Source organism: Anopheles moucheti, chromosome 3, assembly GCF_943734755.1.
Source record: "Anopheles moucheti chromosome 3, idAnoMoucSN_F20_07, whole genome shotgun sequence".
Lineage (NCBI taxonomy): Eukaryota > Metazoa > Arthropoda > Insecta > Diptera > Culicidae > Anopheles > Anopheles moucheti.
The window spans coordinates 59,265,514-59,284,961 of NC_069141.1; the positions used below are offsets into that span (position 1 = coordinate 59,265,514).

The following is a 19,448-nucleotide window of genomic DNA, read 5'->3' on the forward strand; positions in this document are numbered from 1 at the left end:
TCAAATATCAGAAACCCCTTCCGTTATCCAAACAACCTGTTACGAGACCGATTCTTTCGAAGCTCCCGGTCGTTGTGGATAACATCTCTGCCGAAATTCAAACCCCCTGTGGTGATGATGTCGAAGATGTTATGCGACCTTAACGACGGTTCGAGCGTTATGATCCTCAAAATGAAACTAAACCATAACCTGTTAGTTCATCTGCGTGGACTGTTTGTCTCTTTTCGGGTACTGCTACAATGATCTGCTGGACCACGATACAGATGAACGATCCGATCGCGCAAACCTATCCGTCGCCAAAGTGGCAAAAATGATATAAAATTAAATAAGAATAAACAAATCACTACTGCTGGAGCGCCACGGGTGGTACACGGCAAAGATGGCTAGCAGCGTCCAACTAGCAGGCAAGCGCGTACGGTGATTGAGAAATGGAACTCATGAAAACCGCGCGCTGAAGGTGACATCTCTGGTGGTTTTGAATATATCTCCGGTGGAGTCGGGGTGACTCTGTGAGTCTATCAATCGAAATCGTTCCCAAAACCGACGCCCTGCTGAGTTTATGAGGCGCTTCATTCGATGCTCACATGTTGGCTTTGATGATGTCCATAAATTAGCACAGCTCACAGGGGATGCCAGCGCGAAGCGGGCTTGAACCCAACCTAATGATCTTTCCCGACGGTGCGACGCAAGACGGGGACGCACCGCTAGCCAACAGAGCGAACTCCGCGACAGGTTGTGTCGACCGGCGAAAGTACAGCAATGCGTTCGAAGGATAACAAATTACACACATTTAGCAAACGAATGCTAATCGGGGCGACAGTTAGATTATGAAAATAGATCACACAATGGCTTACGATCGTTTTTTTTTTCTTACTAAATTAGTCTCACTCATCTGCTGTACCGTGTGCGCACCCGGAGTACAATTTATTGCATCATTTCCGCTGTTTTTTTTCTTTCGTTGCCTTAAGCGCATGATCGCTGTATCGTAAATTAAGTTTCGCCTTTGTTAAACATCCCACACCCGGCCACCGGTGTGCCACGACAGCCTGAGCGGAATATGATTTAACGCGTCCGTTAATTTAACTATGAATTAATTCCCTATTTATCACACACCATTTGTTTGGTGTTTTTTCCCCGTCAGGCTGTGGGGCACAAGGGAACTCACACGCGAGCAAACACATACTACTGCTGGTATCCTGTAGCAGGCTTGGTCTTGGCAAGTGGAGGGAAAAAGTGCTCACCAGTTTCCGAGCCGATCGGGATGAGCATGAGATGATTAGAATAAAAAATAACCTCCCGATATGTTGTGCCCCGCCATCTACGGAGCATCGACAACCTTCGGCATCGTGGACGAAGTTAACACGCACGCAAGCACCACGATCCGAGTGAGCACCGGTCAGCAAACCAAATTATAATCGATGATTTATCGATTATGAAAATTGGAACCATTGTCTAGAGTGTCTACCGCGAACGGGGTAGAAGGAACCTACGAAGATCTTCTATTTACCAAAAAAAGACATTTAACAACCCCTGAATGTGAGACTGAGTTCTTGTCTTCTCGTCCAAAGTTGAGGGTTTGCTTGTCGTGTTTCGTTTACTCCCAAAATGTGTCCCATCATCTAATGAAAAAGCTGTTGGTTTGTGTCACACAATTCCATTCCTGAGCTTCATAATGATAAATGCTTTCATTAAAAGCGCAATTCCCGTGCGTGAAACATTTCTGACGCTGTCACTGTCACTGTCGCTTCTCTGTTTTTATTCGTGATCAGCAATTGAATTCACTCACTCACTACTAATTGTGCCCTCGGAGGAGTTGCGTTGGGTGAGAAATACAAGACCGAGGGGGGGGAAGAAAACAAAAACCTTGGAAGCCGACAAATGTTGTGCCCAACATATATGGGTAATTTGAAGGTTGTTTTTTTTTTGGGGTGAAAATTGAAGATAATTGGATGTCACGGCAGAACGCGGCTTAATCATTTACCCGTCTGATTGGCGGTGGTTTCCCCATGGGTGGGAATCTTCGATCATTGTCCGGGTGGAGGTTTTTCTTAAGTTTAAAGAAAGCTAATTAAACATAGAGAAAGAGACCGAGCGAGAGAGTTTGGATCCACCAAGACGGTTCTGGAGCTGCCTTTTTGGCCACATCGGATCGGTTAATTACCGTTCACTGAAGACATCAGTTATTTTTAGCTCATCGTTCTTCGTTCTTGTGAAATTGATAACAATTCATTACCCCCCGGTAAGGGTATTTATGCTTAACGGCCGGCAAGAGACCTTCCAAGACACCGAAATCTTCGGGCACCAATAAAGATCCCCGCTTCATCCGATGCGATGTCTAGGAGAATTTTAATGATGCGCGCGGGTCAACGATTCGATGTCGAATTAGATTTTTATGAGCTCAATCTCCCGTGCTTTTTGCTCGTGCTCTCCGGTGGTCACACCGGGAAATGGCGGCGCCCCTTTTTTTAGTTTTCTGCCCTCCGAATACTCCAAACCAGCGCAGGACGCATGATCGGAGCGGGATTGCGAAGATGAAGTAAGCCGATCCACCATCGTTTCACACCATTGTACCCGGGAATGGTTCAAACGGGACGCATTCTTCCTGTTGCTGTTGGTTGGGATCTGCCGTCGATCGAGGGTTCCGATCGGACCGGGTGGAAATGGAAATTAGCACCTTCCAGCGAGTCGAAGATGCCGCGGAGAACTCCGTACCTAATTAACGGAATCAAACCCTCCTAAACGGGGCGAAACGTATTGGATTATCGGACGCCAATGGGGCAATGGGGTGAATTTATGATGTTTCGTCGGTAGCTGGCGGAGCTCCTCCATTTTTCGGGACGATTCCTAATCCGATTTTTTCGTCGATTCGATTTCGACGAAGTTGACGGATTGATCGTAAAGGTGTTATCGCGTGAAACGACTAGACGACGGAAAGCGCCTCACACATCTGCTTTTGGGCGGTGGGGCCTCTGTCGGCTAAGCCAATCGTTGGTAGATTTTAATTGACTGATCACTTCTTTTGGTGCACTACTTCGTCCAGAGCATTGCGTCTCCTTTCTAGCCGCATGCTGTCGACATTTGGATTTGATTCTTGAGTTCAAATGGAGTTATTCAACGTCAGCGATACGAACCCATGATTTCGACGACCTCATACACCGCGTGCCAAGAACTGCTCACAAATCTCACCCACAAATTGCATGTTATTACCGCATTGGCGCACCGTACCTTTCCTTTCGCGAGCAATTGGTTCGCGGTGTGGCTATAGTAAATTATGCCACAATTACACGTACGGGGGGGGAAAAACAACCGTTGCTACAGGGCCACCACCCGATCGAGCGACCCGTCGTAGAATTGTGTCCCGCGCAAAAACCTGTTGCGCAAGCAGCAGACAGCAGCAGCACTGCTTTGAAATTTGAACATTTTTCCGTCCAACAGTGGGCCCTTTCGCCAGCCAGCCGGGGTGAGCGAAATTTCTTCGCGTTTCATCTAACGGACGGCCTTTTGATCCGGCGATCTTCACCCGGTCTGCTCGTCGATCGCGTCGATGGCTGAGGCTGTGCCGGGGAATAATCCAACCCCACACCCCACGTAAGCAACTGAATGAAGCTGAAGTGGGCAATTGATTTTGACGTTTCCGACATCCATCATAATCGCGCTCGCGCGCCCAATGCTCCAGAAGAATAAAGAGAGCATACAACGGCAGGAAAAAAAAGAACACACAACCTCACCCGACCAGCAAACTTCTCTAGATTCCGTCAATCATCCCCGTTTGTTTGTGCGTCAGGTTACTAGCACCAATTACTGGCCTGGCTTGGAAGCATGGCCATGTGCGCGGGCTAGAAAAACCTTCCGCGAATTGCCAGACCACTGGTACTATTCTTCCCCTTTTCTTTCTCTTTTCATTCACTCACGGAAGTAGCACAAATTAGCGCGCGCTCGGCTGCAAGCTCGCGAACATACAAACGAGACCGATTGACAGCATCCGAGAATGGGTGCCGGTCACCAGCCAACGTCATCATCCGGTGCGATCATCCACTTTTTGTACATTCCCGTGCTCATTATTTCCACATTCCGAATGTCCAGACTAGATCGCATCACATGTCCGCACCCCTTGTTAAGCTTCGAGTCGCCCAAAGTTCGATCTTTAGTTAAACTTCACCCAGCAAACACATTGATTGTAATTGATGGGAAAGGAAGAAGCGGATCATTTGTTTTGCGCGTTACTACCGGAAGCAGATTTTGGGGCTTTGGGCAAGAGGCAAATATCAATCCGCAACGATAGCCCTAAGTGGACGCAAAACGAAGCAGGACCCGAAATTGGGCCTAAATTGCGACGAAAAATCAGCGAGATTACATCGTGTCCCGGAAACGGGAACTGTCACATTCATTTACAACGCCATGCAGCATCGTAACAAATCGGGGAATTCGGTAGTGAGGCAAATCGGCAGCATCCCCCGGGGGAAGCGGGATTTAATTAACATTTTTGTGTGTATAATCGGTGGCCAACTGCGTGCCAACAGGACAGCGTTACAGCGAGTTTTGCATTCATCCGTCCGGTCATTGAACCGAAGGCTCGTTGATTTGATCCATTAGTCATTCGTCGCCCGGTTCTGGTGGTACTGTGATCCTGGCGCGACCAAAAAAACCCGTCATCTCCAGAAAGATCTCATCTTTCGAGATTGCGAATCACAGGACATTGCCGCGTACCGTGTCGCAAAACGTGTGGGTTATTACGATGATGCCTCCGCCTGCTTTAACGGGGAGACCAGTGGCACCAATTCCGTGACCAAGTTGATCGTTTGAGATTTTAAAAGAAAGTTAAATGTGTCGCGCCAAACCACTCGCCGGACAGAAAACGCACAACGCTAACGGAACGGGAACCGGATCAGCGACAGCAAGAGGATATGAATAATGACCACCACCGCGTTTTTCTTTGGGCGCGTAACGTCCGCCCGAATCGTTGCCGGCCGGAAATCGTTACACCCTGGAGTAAGACACTCTGTCCGCGGGAGGAGGTTGGATGGATGAGGTCGCGGGGTGTTACATATGTATATTTCGGGCAGGATAAGGTGGCTAAAGCCACTCGAAAATCGTTTGCTGCCACCGGGCATACAACGAGCATGTTAAACCGCACGTTGGCGTAATTGAGGCGCGATGGACGAATCCCAAGTCTCCATGGGACTATCGGACAGTAGCTGGTCATAAGTACATTTTGTTACGTTACGAGTTTCATATACAGTGGAGCGCCGGTTATCCGGGTGCCATTTTACCGGGTGTCTAATTATCCATGCGGTTCGGAAATTACAGTTTCAAAGGAAATTTGATATATTCTGGGCAACATCGTTAACGGAAAAATTGAATGAGCTTAATTTCTTAAAGAAAACAACTATAATTTCTTTTGCAACAATAAAACACTCAGGAAAAATAAATTTTATTTAAAAAAAAGACCTACCTATGGCACATTCTAAGCTAATTTTCTCATAAATTGGATATGTGCCCATTATCCGTGTTATCAGGTTATCCGGCAACTGTTGAGGAACACGGGATTCAGAAGCAACCACAGTTTGAACTTTCATTTAACGAAGTTTTACTCAACTCTTTTCAAATTGTGTTACTCTAGGTGTTGATGAAACTTAAACATTCAAATTTGAAGAATATCCTTACAACTATAAACTGAGTGGAAAATATTACAGTAGAACGTCGATTATCCGGGGCCTGATTAACCGGGTAGGCGGATTATCCGTGAGCTAAAATATGACAGATAGTAGAATAGTTTTGACGTTTATGATCGTCCAACCGATGGGCTCGTGAAGAACTTGAGAGTTTTCTATGAAGAGTTTATCAAGTTAAACTCCCTGAAAAATGTTCCATTTTGTTAACAAACAGTAACTTCTAATATTAAACGCATATGAATGCTTTCAGTGTCGAGCTTTCCTCTTTATCTCCAATTATTGCATGTATAAAGCCGAAAAGGATCTGTTATCCGTGGAAATCGATTAACCGGCAAATGTCCGATCCCGGATAATCGGGGTTCTTCTGCAAAAACAAATCAAAGGTTACTATTTACTATGAATTCACCAGCTTCTTTCAGTATGCTATCGACACCAGGAAATCGTCATGGGTGATATGCTCTTATATGATAGATCATTTAATCGTGACTCAAAATTGAGTTCCTTGGAATTGAAATAAACTGCTACATTGCAGAACGATGAATAATTAAAAAGATAGTAAGCATCAATAATTGTAGTTTAAGAGGCTTTCCTTTCGATATGGAACAGCATTTGAGGTTATCTTTAGCTTAAATATTTTTTAAAAACCAACATTCATGATCGCCATTTTGATCTGCCGGTTGTCCCATAGTGTGAATATTATATCCGTATTCTCTTTTGCACAGTAGTACCCCCGTCCCGACAACTGATCTACATGGACTGATAATTTTTAGCAGGTTCGGTAGCAAAATGTGTTTTGCATGCAAACGTTTTTTGGGGTTCTCTCCGTACTTTTTTTTTAAGTCTTCATACTCCCTTGTGCTGGTGCGTGTACATGCAGCAAACGATCTACGGTTCATTGTTCCGGCACGATCGATGATTAATTGCCACAGAAGTATCTGTCACACAGCCACACGGTACACGCTCCTACATTCGTACGGGCAAGTTAATTTCAGCCGTAATCCATCGATTGATTGGACAAATCAATCAAGCCGCTTTACAGAACGTTTCTGCTGGTATAATAAAGCACCAGACGGTTTCGGAAACAGATGTCGCCAAGCCATGCTGGCTGTCTGGCCGGATGGCATCAGCTCGAACCATTTTTTCCCCAAATCTTCGGATTGTTTAATTCAATTAAGAAAAAAACCTCTCCACATGCTCATGCCGACCGATTTACATGCCGAAAATATGAAAAATGATCACCAGTGGGGGAGGTACTGCTGGTTGATTGACGGGTCGCAAAGCGTCCACACCGTCTCGTCGTTGTCTGGACGGACGATCGGAAACGATGACTGACAGTGTCCGGTGGTGTGGTCAATTGAACATCAGCTCAGCACATGCACTTGGGCCTGGAAAACGGATGATCCTGCTGCTTCGCTCTTTATTTTGGAGATAGCAGTATGAAAACAATGGCATCCTGAAAAGGGTACCTTCCGCCCCGAATTATGTCAATCCGGCAAAGGTGGGCTCGTAAATCATTGACCGTATTTATGCACTCCAGTAGAATTGGAGTGGTTATTTGTTGCAATGAGCCTACACCTTCTACCGGCCCCTAATGGACGAAGACATTCCTTCATAGATCGAAGCAAAAGGAAAGAAGAGAGAGCATCCTCCACAGCGCTGACAGAAGCTGAAGCGCGCGCCCTCAAGTGCACTTAGCCGCCCAGCGTATTCAGCCGGCCAATTTCACCCGGCCCAATATTTACACCCCTGTTTGTGCACCGGAGTCAAGACCTCACTCTCCCACATGACACACGACGACGAATGTGTTCGACTTTGCTTTGTTTTTATTTAACTCTAAAAACTGTCCCCACCTTCCACGATCCACGATCGCGGTGAAGCGCTGACGATGATGAGCCTCCGCACAAGTGCCTCCCCAGCAGTCTGTGGACAAACAAACAAAGTCATCCGGATCGCGCGCTATATTCCCGCAAACCGCCGTGCACTGCAACATGCTGCAGCATCAGCAGCTTCATCATGAAGCGAAATGATGAAGTGAATGATAAATAAACCGTACGGCCGCTGTTCGTTGGTGCGATTTGTAGACGAGCGAATACCACAACGGATCAGTATTGTGACCGGGTGCGGTGATCGGTCCGACGGTGGCACCGGAGCACAATGACAACTCAGCCATCGATCTGGCTCGGTTTTTTTTTCTCTCTCTTTTCTTTAGTTTAGTAAAACAAAAACATAAACGAACAAAATAAATAATTCAACACACGCCTCGCACAAAACGGCGCACATCATGCGAGATGATACACGCGGTAACCACACCAAGTGTCCGAATGACTTTCGGGAAGCTAAAGCGAACGCTGCAATGTGATGCCCGGTGAGAAGATCCGGGCTCGATCTTCGAGTACCGTACGAGAATATGGCGAGATATTTCCAATCTTCCAATCTTCTACCCACTTGTGCCCTTATCGTCTTGACTTCCAGCATCGTGGCGGACTACTTCCTTCGGGGCGTCTGTGTGTGTCAATATGCGACGACGAATTGTAATGCATCGCACACGTTCGAATATGTAACGAAAGTTTTCCACGATGCGCGAATGTGTGGGAATCAGAAAGCCACTGGATATCATGAATAAAGATCGTCCCAGCGATCGATCAATCGAACGTTGTTTCGTTATCGTTCGTCGCGAACGCGGGGACTTCGGCGAAATCAGCGCCAGTCAAGAAATTGGTCAATAGAATCGCAGGACATGCGCAGGGACCCCAAAAACAAAAACCCGGACTCACTTTTGGAGATTTTGGTGAGTTTGATTTTGTTTTATCCAAGATGGCAACGGATGGTACATTGTCTGGGAGCACCATTTAAAGCCAGTCGCATCCTAATATGGATGACGGTGAAGATCGTTGTCTATTGGTAGTTGATGATACATTTATTCGAATTCGGAACCTTTCCGAGGATGGCACCAGAAGATCTTAATCGGTGTGGTTGAAATGTATGTCCCATGAACTGTTATTTCTTTACTCAGGGCATCTTCACTACTTTTGGTTAGAATTCCTTCAAATCATAACGATCTACGGAAGAATCTTCACGAGAACTTGGTTGATGGTTGGATTTTTAATTGAAGAAGGTATTCTAATATCCTAAGCCTATATGTCCTAGATGTCCTAATGATTGTACACCTTTGTGAGAGTCAGATGTATATGCAGACTCGTTGGTATCTTTGATAGTGGCGCGAGTCTTCACACAAAAATCCCTTCCGGACGAATTCCTCTTAATATCCAGCTACAAGAAAATCGCAAAGGATGTATTGTGGAAGGTAATGGATCCTTCAAAGGATCGTAAGAGTCTTTTGAGGCTATCGTTTAAAGGAACTTGACTTGATCATCCGGTATCTCATACCCAATGTTCCTGAGAAGATCTAGACGAGTGAGGATCGATCTTCAACGTAGAGTCCTTAGCAATAAAATTTTGTTCATAAAGGGCTAGAACTAGTCTACTCTCTCTCTCTCTCTCTCTCTCTCTCTCTTTCTCTCTCTCTCTCTCTTCTCGGCATAATGACCTTCTCGGTCATGCCTGCCATTTCTGGCCTACTAGACTTAATTTAATCACGTAGCCGGACAGTCAGTCCTTGCGAGTCTAGAACTAGAGCCTGCCTATTCTGCAGTCTTTTCATTTATGTGTGCCAAATTTTTCGAGGTTGGAGATCAGCCACCACAATTCCAATGATTCATAAAACTCGTACGTCAGCCAACCCGACAATCCATATTGCGGCGTGCCGCGCCTGAGTTAAGTGTACCCAATCAGCCTCAATTGATTTGCCCAATCAACTCTCATCAAATGTAACCATCGTGCGAGATGGTTTGCATGACGTTCGCCTGGCTCGAAACAATTCCCTTACAGACACATTTCACCACATGTCCATGCTCCTTTTTCTCTCCCGCTTCCCCGACAGACCAAAACATCGACGGAGGTGAACAAGAAGGTGACGTTCTGGTTCGCAACCGGTGGAGCCGGGTTCTGCGTGAGCCGTGCGCTAGCACTAAAGATGATGCCGATCGCCGCCAGCGGGAAGTTTGTTGCGATCGGTGATAAGATTCGATTTCCGGACGACGTGACGATGGGCTTCCTAGTCGGTAAGTGTGCCTGTCGCGATTGTTGTGACTGTAAAATTGCTAATTCTAATCTTCGCTCGTTCGTTTGTCCTCCCCTCTCCTTTTTATTTCCAGAACACATCCTAAAAGTTCCACTCACCGTGATCGATGCGTTCCACTCGCATCTCGAACCGATGGAGTTTATCCGGCCGGAAACGTTTCACGATCAGGTGTCGTTCAGCTACGCCCGCATGCGCAACGAATGGAACGTGGTCAAGGTGGACGGTGGGTTCGATCTGAAGACGGACCCGAAGCGGATATACTCGCTGCACTGCTATCTGTATCCGTTCTTCAGCATCTGTCCCAAGTCGATACGGCGGCGATGATCCAGACCGATCGAGATCGGGGCCAAGCGCGCACACGCCATAGCACAGTCATAGCGTCCGGACAGCGAGCCGGGCAAGCAGTTAGAGCCAAATCAAAGGATTAAGATTAGCGGTGCGTACACCCGTGCCTCTGGTAAACGTACTCCCGGACCCCCGGACCCCGGACGTGATATACGGGAGCAGAAATGTAAACGAAAGGAAGGGAAAGAAGAAAAAACTGTGATCGAGAAAACTGTAGAAACAAAAAAGGGAGAAGCATGAAAAAAAACAGGCAATAATAAACAGTAATTGATGTAGATGTAAACATGTGGAATAAAGTAGCGAGTAAGTTACTACCCAACTACTACCGGTACTAATGGTGTAAAGAAGCCGGAACTAGGAAACAGACAGGGACGATAGGCAGGATGGCACCAGTGTGTGCCTGGAGGTGTGTACAGAAGCCGCAGAAGGAAGTGGAATATTTATGTTGTACAGATTACAGATGCTAGTAAAGCGACTACACGTATGACACCAGGTGCGATATGTAAGTAGGTGCCAAGGAAACACTAAGTATACAATATTGTTACGATGAAAGGGCGTTTGATGCGAAACACGCAAACGAACCAACCAGCGCTGGGTAAACAATTCTAAACGTTAAACGCAAACCGTTTCGCACAGCCATGTGCTGAATAATTCGATTCGAAAGCCTCTAACCTACCGATCGATTATCAGTCTAGTCTTCAGCGTGTAGGTAAGAAATGGTTCACGGTTAACGGCCGATACGGTAAGAACAACAGCTGTTAAGTCTTCCTCTTCCGTACGATCCCCCCGCACTTCCGGTGGTGATTTGAAATCAAACTCGTTTTGCTCTGTTTTCTTCCTTTTAGCATTTAGTCAACACATTGTACATATTTCACCAGTAACGATTAGGACCACGGTAATACTGCGTAAGTTGTTATGAGGAGCCGTCAAATTGTCGATAGACGTAGGCAGCCAGGCAAAGGAACAGAATAGAACTCCCTTCCAAAACGGTAAACCACTATTGTTTTGCGGGGCAGAAACGTACAGGGGAAATGTGTATCGATACGAAGTTAGGAAAGCATGTTACATTATATGTTGTATAGGTTGTTCAAAACAAGTTGTAAACAGGAAATAAAAAAGTGATATCAAAACGAATGCAAATTTGTGTGTGTTTTTTTTAGTCTTAAATCGTAGTGGTGTACTTATTTGTACGCTATCCGCTTAAAGGAAACTCGGTCCAGGGCTGCATTCCTCGATCCAACGCTAAACACGATCTCCGAGAGGTCTTCCTCCACTTGATCCAGCCAACAAACTCTCTGCGCTCCACTGCGCCACGTGCCGAACCTTCCGACCTTCGCCACCTTCAGGATGTCAGCTCCGCCACACAGATCGCCTAGCTCAAGGTTCATTATTCTTCTCCACACGTCCTGCCAAAGACAGTCCGTAGCATCCGCCGCTCAAAAATGGCACAAGCCTTGGCGTCCTCCACTCGTGTCGTCAAAGACCCATGACTATAGAGGACTACCGGACTTATCAGTGTGCGATACAACATGCTTTTCGTGTGTTGCTGGAGTCTTAAGTCGTGTTGCTGGAGATTTCCCTGAACAATGCGCCTTCGGATTTCGCTGCTTACGTTGTTGTCCGAAGTTATGATCGTAACAAGGTACTAGAACGAATCTACCACCTCGAGATGGAGGTCGTCATCAACTGATACTCTGCTTCCGAACCGGGCTCTATCACGATCAGAACCCTCGGCAAGCAAGCACTTTATCTTCGTCGCATTAATCCTCTATCCAATCCTATTGGCTCAACGTTTCAGTACGCCATGCACACCACCGCAGATGCCCATCTGAAGATGTTGATTTTATCGTGCTCCGAATGTCGAAGCCCACGCTTCGCATGACATCTTTCAAAGCGATGCTGGACGGTAACGGTGCTAGGATACCCTCACCTTGCACTACAACTCGTCCATACTGTCCCTCAACAGCCGTACCAGCTTCCCAGAGATGCTGTATGGTGCCCTTACCTCAATCCGAGGTACTATCGTAGGTCGTCTTGAAGTTAACTAACAGGTGGTGCGTAGGGATCTAGGGACTCAACATTTCTGGAGTATCTACCGTAGAGTAAAGATTTCTAAAGAGTAGAGAGACCTTGAACAGGACGGTTCCCAGGCCATCGATGCTAGCAGACTTATTACATTTCAACTGTTTGACGGCGCTGATGACTTTCGTCTAAGGATGGCAGTTCCCGTGATCTACATGTAACTGTTTTCTTTATTGATATCCCGGTCATCAGTTCCCAATTGATATAACAAAGTGTGTACAACCTGGTTGCTACACCAAAGCCTGCTGTTGGAGTCCTCTAATCTAGAAGTCCTCGCCATCAGTCCATCTACCACACCTACCGCGTCTCCTCTGTCCATATGAACGACTTACTTCAAGCACTTCATGGGCTGTGTTGTCCGGTATCATTCTAATGACATGACCATCCAATCGAATCTTGGAAAATCTAATCCGTTTTATGATATTGATCTGACAAATAGTAGAGCTCATTACTATATCGGTTCATCAACTATCCTTACATAGATAAGGGATCAAACATTCTTCTGAACATCTTCCCCTCGAGCATAGCAAAGGCGGTTTCGTCTATTCTGGATAGATTCGATGTCTCAGAGGTGTATGCGATTACTAAGATTATATAGGTTATACGTTGACCAAGATTCTTTCGTCGTGACACGTGTTTGAGTAGGAAAAACCTGTTGGCATCCAACACCCCAGCACGCAGAGGCGGATGATCCTTTGAGTGGACTAAGCTCCCGCAAGGGCCCAGACCTTGAAGAGCCCAAAGCAGCAAGGAAAGCTGATGAACCTGGCAGATCTAACCTCAACTATCGGAAAGATGGTAATCCCAACTACCTTTCCGCTTACGACCTTCAAGTATCTTTATCTGCCACTATTAGCACGTCCCTCAACATCAAAGTTGTTGTTGCCACCTTTTGTGTTTCGCCGAAATTTTGGACGTCGTGATCATCTATCTTTAAGGTACCCTTGCGTAAATTAGGATTTGTTAGAAATGCCGCAGGTGGTGCTACCATTAAATTGGATTTTGATTTTATTCGTTCTTCTCCAAAACGAGGTTTTCCGCCGTCTGCTCAATCCTTTAACGTAACGCAACGAATGATTGGATTTGAAATATTTAAAATGGCCCCCGAATAATCTCCGAGCCCAAATCCAGGATGACCTTCTATAGCTGTAGGTTAAAAACAGAAACACTATCCCACCTCTCTGACACCGACTCGCAATCGTTGTCTGGTCAGCATCCACCGGCATGTGGACGTTGGTCATTCGTACAAGTCTGGCAATTTTTGCGGGTAATTCATTGTGTCAAAAAGTTTTACCCAAGCTGTGCTATCGTATTGTATCGCCTAATTATCAATAATTTTCCTTATCCGTAATGCTGAAACGGCTATTTTGAAATTTTACCACAGTTCAACCTCCAGCAAATCTACTGCACATTTGCTACTCTCCACCAGGTGACGCTCCGTGCTCGATTGTTGACAGTTCTCGTTTTTGTTTACATCGCATTCTCACATGTCGGCGGAATTGTCACAACAGGCGAAACACGCACAACAGTCGGTGAATCTACTACCAATTTCGATAACTTTCGCAATGGAAAATAGTACTTCGCCAGTCGAAACACCTATATGTAACATCGATAAGAAACAACCTAACCAAACGTACATCTCAGCATGGCGCAACAAGTAAGCAATCGGTTGTATTTCCATTAAACAAATCACTCTCAACTTCTTACACCGTTCATCTCGTCCACAGGGCCGAGCTCCAGTGGGTGTACGATAAGATATTCAACTCAGGTGCGGACGATATCGCATCGAAAGAGGAAGCCCTCCAGTGGTTATACATGTGGAAGATACGTCAGGTGAAAGATTTTCCCGTCTGTGTGCGGTGTACGCTGGTCGTGCTGGAGGCACAGGTGTTCGATGTGCGCATGCAGCGCAATGTAAATGACGGCAATGCGAAGGAAAGCATAAACATCTACGCCGGTGCCTTTACGCGTTTTATTAACTTCCTAACGGAAAGTGGTGGTGCGCGTAAAAAAACGATCGCCGACTCGGTACGGGACATTGGTATCGAGACATATCTGGTCGAGCTGAGGCACCTGTGCGCCCACCGGTCCATATCGATCTCGATCGATGTGTTCCGCCGGTCGGCAGAGTATTGTATGGATTGGTTAAACAAGGCCTACTGGCAGCGGGAACTCGCCAGTATGCAATCGGTCGATCCGTGGACGTTGAAATATTGTTACTTGACGGCAGATGAACTTCCCGATATGAGTGTCATTCTGCGCACGTACGATGCAGTGGCGGCTGCACGTGTAAGGAAAGCTTACACGCTGGAAATGGCCATTGGAAGTGTTGGGTTAACACCGGAAGAAGTAAAGCTGCTGGAAACACACGCGGAAAAGCACCGATCCCATCGGCTTCGGATAATTGCGAAACAAACGATACAGCAACTGCGTCAATTGCAACTGCCAAAAACGCAAGCCGCTGTAAATGCGGTGGTGAAAGCATTGTTCGATAACTGCAAGCGAATGTTCCAAGATGGCGTGCAGTATGGCAATTCTCATGCACCCCTGGGAACGATGCACAGCGAACTGTTCCGGGCACTGGCTGACATGGGTTGCCTGCAGACGCTGTTCGAGCAGCTGATCGTAATATGCGAACGTGATAATGTCCAGAATGGCGATCAACGGCCATGGGCAAAGTATTGGGCACACAGAATAGCGGTCGGGTATCAGCTTCTGAAAGAATTTAAGAGATATTGCAGTACATTGCCGCCGGAAAAGGTGTCCCGGATGGGCCAGGTACCTCGCGTTCTTCTGGCGAAAAAGTGGTACGCACAGCGTCTACACCCTGACACCAATCAACATCTGTTGTTGGGCCTGTACGTGGATTGTCCGTGGCATTTGAAACTTTCCCGTACGTACGTGCTGGCGAGGTTAATGGCAATGAATGAATACACGAAAGATGTCGTGCCCGTGTAAGTGATCAATTGATTGTTGTTTATAATGTATTGAATGCTAATTCATTGTGATATCTCTTTTAGATTACTTGCCCTGCAGGAACCACCCCTGTCAGATGAACAACAGCTCAAGATCCAACGGTTAACACAGATTTACTACATGGGTAGTAGTAACGTGCTCATTGACGCTTCCTGTGCGAAGCTCTTTCCAAAACAGAACAGCCAAGTAACGGGTGATCACACCGGAAGCACAACGAATTCGTCCGAAGTTTACACAGCACAAGATCTCAAAGAAGCTATCGCTAATATACGCAACAAGTCCAAAAGCGCGGAAGAAACAATTCCTGCAAAGCGACCCAAAAAGTACGGTCCATGGACGGAACCGGATCAAACGGTGGACTGGAGTCACTATCCGCTGGGGACATGCCCTTAAACTTGGAATATAAGGGAAACGAGAGCACATTTGTACGTTTCAGAAATTAGAAATACACACACACACACACACACAAATCCATACATTTTGTTTACCCGATCAATTCAAATCGACGTCAAAACGAAATGTGACGTTTCAAAATCATGGCCTACTGTGGGCTGTCACGCGAATTCGTTGAAATTTTTGAACAATAAAGTTCAACTGCAGCAAAGTACGTTCTTTCGTGTTCTGTTTCGTTTCTGTTTCTCGTGAGGAAAAACGTCTGGTTCCACACAGAGACGCGCGGTAAGTTTATTAATGAAAAGCGTAGGCTATTGCTTCTTAAAACATGGCGCACGCATCATCTTCTGTGTTGCAGTTCCGAGTAGCAATGTCGAACAAATACGCCTCACATATGCTGGATGTGTCCGTCGCACAGATCTGCACCACAATCGGTTGGACAACGGCACACAAATCCTCGCTACAGTTTCTGTCCTACTCTGCGGAACGTTACATGCACAAGATTGCGGAGTTGGTGAAACAGTTCGCTGAACTAAACAATCGCACCACACCGAACATGGACGATCTGGCGTTTGTTTTCAACTATTTGAGCATCGAGGTGGACGAAATGGTTGAATACTGTAAAAATGTCCATGCACAACTACCGTACGATGTGTCGTGTGTTTCGATCCCAAATGGAGGAGAAATAAGCAACATACAAGAGTGAAGCTTTTCGTTTGATTCGTATTTCGCCACGTCGTTTTCTTGCATGAAATATTAAAAACCTAATGGCGCCATTATACGGTGTAGATAATTGAATATTAATTTACAATAAAACTACTTACAACACAAACACACACATACATTCAAATGTCCGCATTTTTTGTACTTTGCACATTGAAATTGGTCTCCAGCTCCCGGTCAATCCATCGCCGGATGCGCCTGCCATACTCTGGACTGCAGCACGTGCAATATCCCACGCAGTATATCGTTTTTGCACTCGATGCCACGCTGAATCTCGCGCAACGTGACCAACTTTTCACGCTCGATCATTAACCGCTCCTGTTCGTAGGCGCTGAGCCGCCGGAAACGCTTCCTGTGCGGTGCTTCTTCCAGCTCATCATCACCATGCTGTACTAAAATTGGTTCGTCTTCCTGCTTCTCTTCGACATCGCCTTCTATGTGGTCATGCTTTTCATCCTTTTGCGCGTCTTCTCCATCGCTAATTGCCGTTTGGACGACTATATCCTTCGGGTCCACTTTCGTGTCGTCCTCACTGTCCTCGGCAGATTGGACAGGTATTTCGAGATCTTCGCCCATCGGGAAAACCGTCACGAGCGTTTCCGTGAAATCCTCCCCGGCCAACACCTGTCCGGTGGTGGGTGGATCCAGAAGCGGATGCATGTGTTTGTGATGATGATGATGATGATGATGAGGGTGCTGATCGTCTTCTGGCTCGTCGGTGTGATGAAGCAGGTGGTTCTGTTGCTGCTGCTGCTGATGATGATCGGCATAGCTGTACGATGTCACGACGGGATCGTCGAGTATTTGTTGAAATTTTTCAAAATACGGCCATTTCGGACGATTGCTGTACTGTCCGGTAATGGCTTGCTGTTGCAGTTTAGCTCTCACCTACAAGTAATGAAAATAAACCATCAATCTGTTTTTCTCCCTTCTCCTATTCGTAACAAAACACTTATTCCGTTTCGGATTACACTCGCCTGTTCAAACGTTTGTTTGAGATTCCGAAACTTTTTGTACGCAACGTCCCACTCGAGATCATACGCGTAGATCTTCTTAAACTTCAAGCTGATATCCGCCCACAGGTCCTTCTTCTTGTGCTTGCGATCCTTAAACTTGTCCTTCAGCAGATCGTACTCGTGCAGCAGCAGCATGCACCGCTCGTGCGTCCATTTGAAGTCGTGCTGCGTTGGCGTACCCATCAGCATAATCGTTGCCGCGGAAGTGTTGGCCTCTTCCTCCATGATATCGGATCGTTTCGATACGCAGTGCAAATATTGCAAATCAGCAACAGCAACAGCAACAGCAACAGCAGCAGCAGCAGCAAAACAACAAATGCTTTTCTAGCAAGGATGCAAATTTCCAGCACAACAACAACAGCACAGCACAAGTTGCGTTTGACAGCAGCTGCGAGCAGAAAAGAGGAACAGCAGCAACAACAAATAAAAGCCGCTTTGACGCTAGAGGGCGCTGACAGGGGATGAAGGTTTGAAATTAACCGCTTTGAAACTTTTGAAATTTTGAAGGAATTTTCTCCGCGAGTAATGTTGAGTTTCAGCGCATTTGTGAAGGCGGAAAACGTTATTGTTGGACGAAGTTTATTATCAAAATAAAAAAAATAGTATTACTAAAAAAGTACTATGTAAAATATTATTACTAACAAGACCTTCACCTATTCAGATTCAGGCCTTCGTTTCTTTGTGGATAGTTACAGCGGCGTGTCAAACGGTAGGCGGTGTAGGCGGTGTCCTAGGGCCTCACCGTGTTGGGGGCCCCAGTGTGGGGGAAAAGACAAAACGGCATCCTGCATCTCTTTCGTATTTTGCGCCGATCCGTCCGTCGAAAACGCTCAGAAACGATGGAATTTTTGGTTTCTGACACCAAGAGAGCATCCAAACGAAGAGATAGCACAAATTTCCGTACCATATGGTATCATTTCATATAGCTGTACCCTTCCCTCTAGTGATCATAGGGCTTGATCCGTCAACTGATCTTTCATCTCTCTCCGTTCATCCAAACAGCACAGCGCGTACCATAACTGTACACAAGATTATTTTTATGGAAATAACACTGTTATGGAATATATTTATATATGGAATCCTTGCAAACCTCCGGACATTCCATGACGGCAACAGATATAATTATTGCAAAATAACCGAACAATAAACAGTGAATAATGTCTTCAGAAATAGTGGCACGCCATGTTTCCTACTCCAAATAATTAAAAAACTTACGTGCTGTACAGTTATGACACGCACTGTAGGAACTGGATGAATAAAATGAGATGGAGTATACTCGCCACAGTACCTGAGCTATTTACTCTATCGATCACTCTCCGGAGAGGGCCCTTGATCTCTCATTCTGATGATTGATCAATACCATCAAAGCGAATGATAACGTGAGTATGCGATATCAATATGTTATGTACAAACATGACGGATCCTTGTGCGGATCAGATTGATGTTATCTCCTTTCGTGGATGCTCTCCTGGTGTCTGAAATCACAAAACTGGTCGCTTCTAGCGTGTCCGATCGCATGCGCGGAGAGACTTCGACGAAAGGAAAAGTGCTTGAAAACAATACGCAATGTCGACTGAGATGATCGTGTGCTCCTGTAGCTCTTGTAAGCTGGACACTAAACGCTAACGGTGATTAATTCTTTCCATTTTGCTCTCTATTGTCCCCCAACAAAGATTGTCATCAAGAAGAAGAATAACCATGTGCGAATTCGCTACACTACCTTCACAAAACAGCAAAAATCAATCCACTTACTGTTACTGGAAGTTAACACACTGGTCCGTGTGCTCCGCAACATGTGGTGGAGGCAAACAGTACCGCGAATCAATCTGCTGATATATGTGATATGTGATCCGTATCGTCGTATGCTGAGCGGTGTCCACGTCCTTCGGGCACCGGCACAGCTCAACTCGTCGGTATATTCATGCAAACTATATACTCAGTACAAAACCGCATGCAATTATGAGGCGCGATCAGCATCTGCTGGTGGCGACGCTTTCTTCTAAACACTTTTACGTACATACGTGTTTATATGAAGTATTTTGTGGACAGTGTTTTTGTGTGTTTATTAAAAGTTTATTTAATAATTTGACCTTCGGATTC

At 46.0% G+C, this 19,448-nt stretch overlaps 4 protein-coding genes across 4 annotated transcripts in view; 3 read left to right on the top strand and 1 right to left on the bottom strand.

The window, feature by feature from the left end:
• Positions 1-11,260, top strand: part of LOC128301193 (fringe glycosyltransferase) — a 120,139-nt gene extending 108,879 nt beyond the window's left edge. The window contains exons 6-7 of the mRNA XM_053037548.1: positions 9,613-9,793; positions 9,887-11,260. Of these exons, the coding sequence (XP_052893508.1) occupies positions 9,613-9,793; positions 9,887-10,137 (432 nt within the window). The 3' untranslated portion in view covers positions 10,138-11,260. The remainder of the gene's footprint in view (positions 1-9,612; positions 9,794-9,886) is intronic.
• A 2,500-nt stretch (positions 11,261-13,760) lies between these two features.
• LOC128303672 (uncharacterized) lies at positions 13,761-15,804 on the top strand. Its single transcript, XM_053040715.1, has 3 exons — positions 13,761-13,897; positions 13,968-15,194; positions 15,261-15,804. Exons 1-3 carry the CDS (start codon positions 13,806-13,808, stop codon positions 15,607-15,609), a joined length of 1,668 nt encoding a protein of 555 aa, XP_052896675.1. The 5' UTR covers positions 13,761-13,805; the 3' UTR covers positions 15,610-15,804.
• Positions 15,805-15,937: 133 nt separating this feature from the next.
• LOC128302862 (transcription initiation factor TFIID subunit 3-like) lies at positions 15,938-16,388 on the top strand. The gene has a single exon (XM_053039708.1). The coding sequence runs from the start codon at positions 15,938-15,940 to the stop codon at positions 16,313-16,315; it is 378 nt and encodes a 125-aa protein (XP_052895668.1). The 3' UTR covers positions 16,316-16,388.
• LOC128304022 (uncharacterized) lies at positions 16,321-17,716 on the bottom strand. Its single transcript, XM_053041144.1, has 2 exons — positions 17,310-17,716; positions 16,321-17,220 (listed from the first exon to the last, which is right to left on the bottom strand). The coding sequence occupies exons 1-2, from the start codon at positions 17,571-17,573 to the stop codon at positions 16,510-16,512; spliced, it is 975 nt and encodes a 324-aa protein (XP_052897104.1). The 5' UTR covers positions 17,574-17,716; the 3' UTR covers positions 16,321-16,509.
• Positions 17,717-19,448: the final 1,732 nt, after the last annotated feature.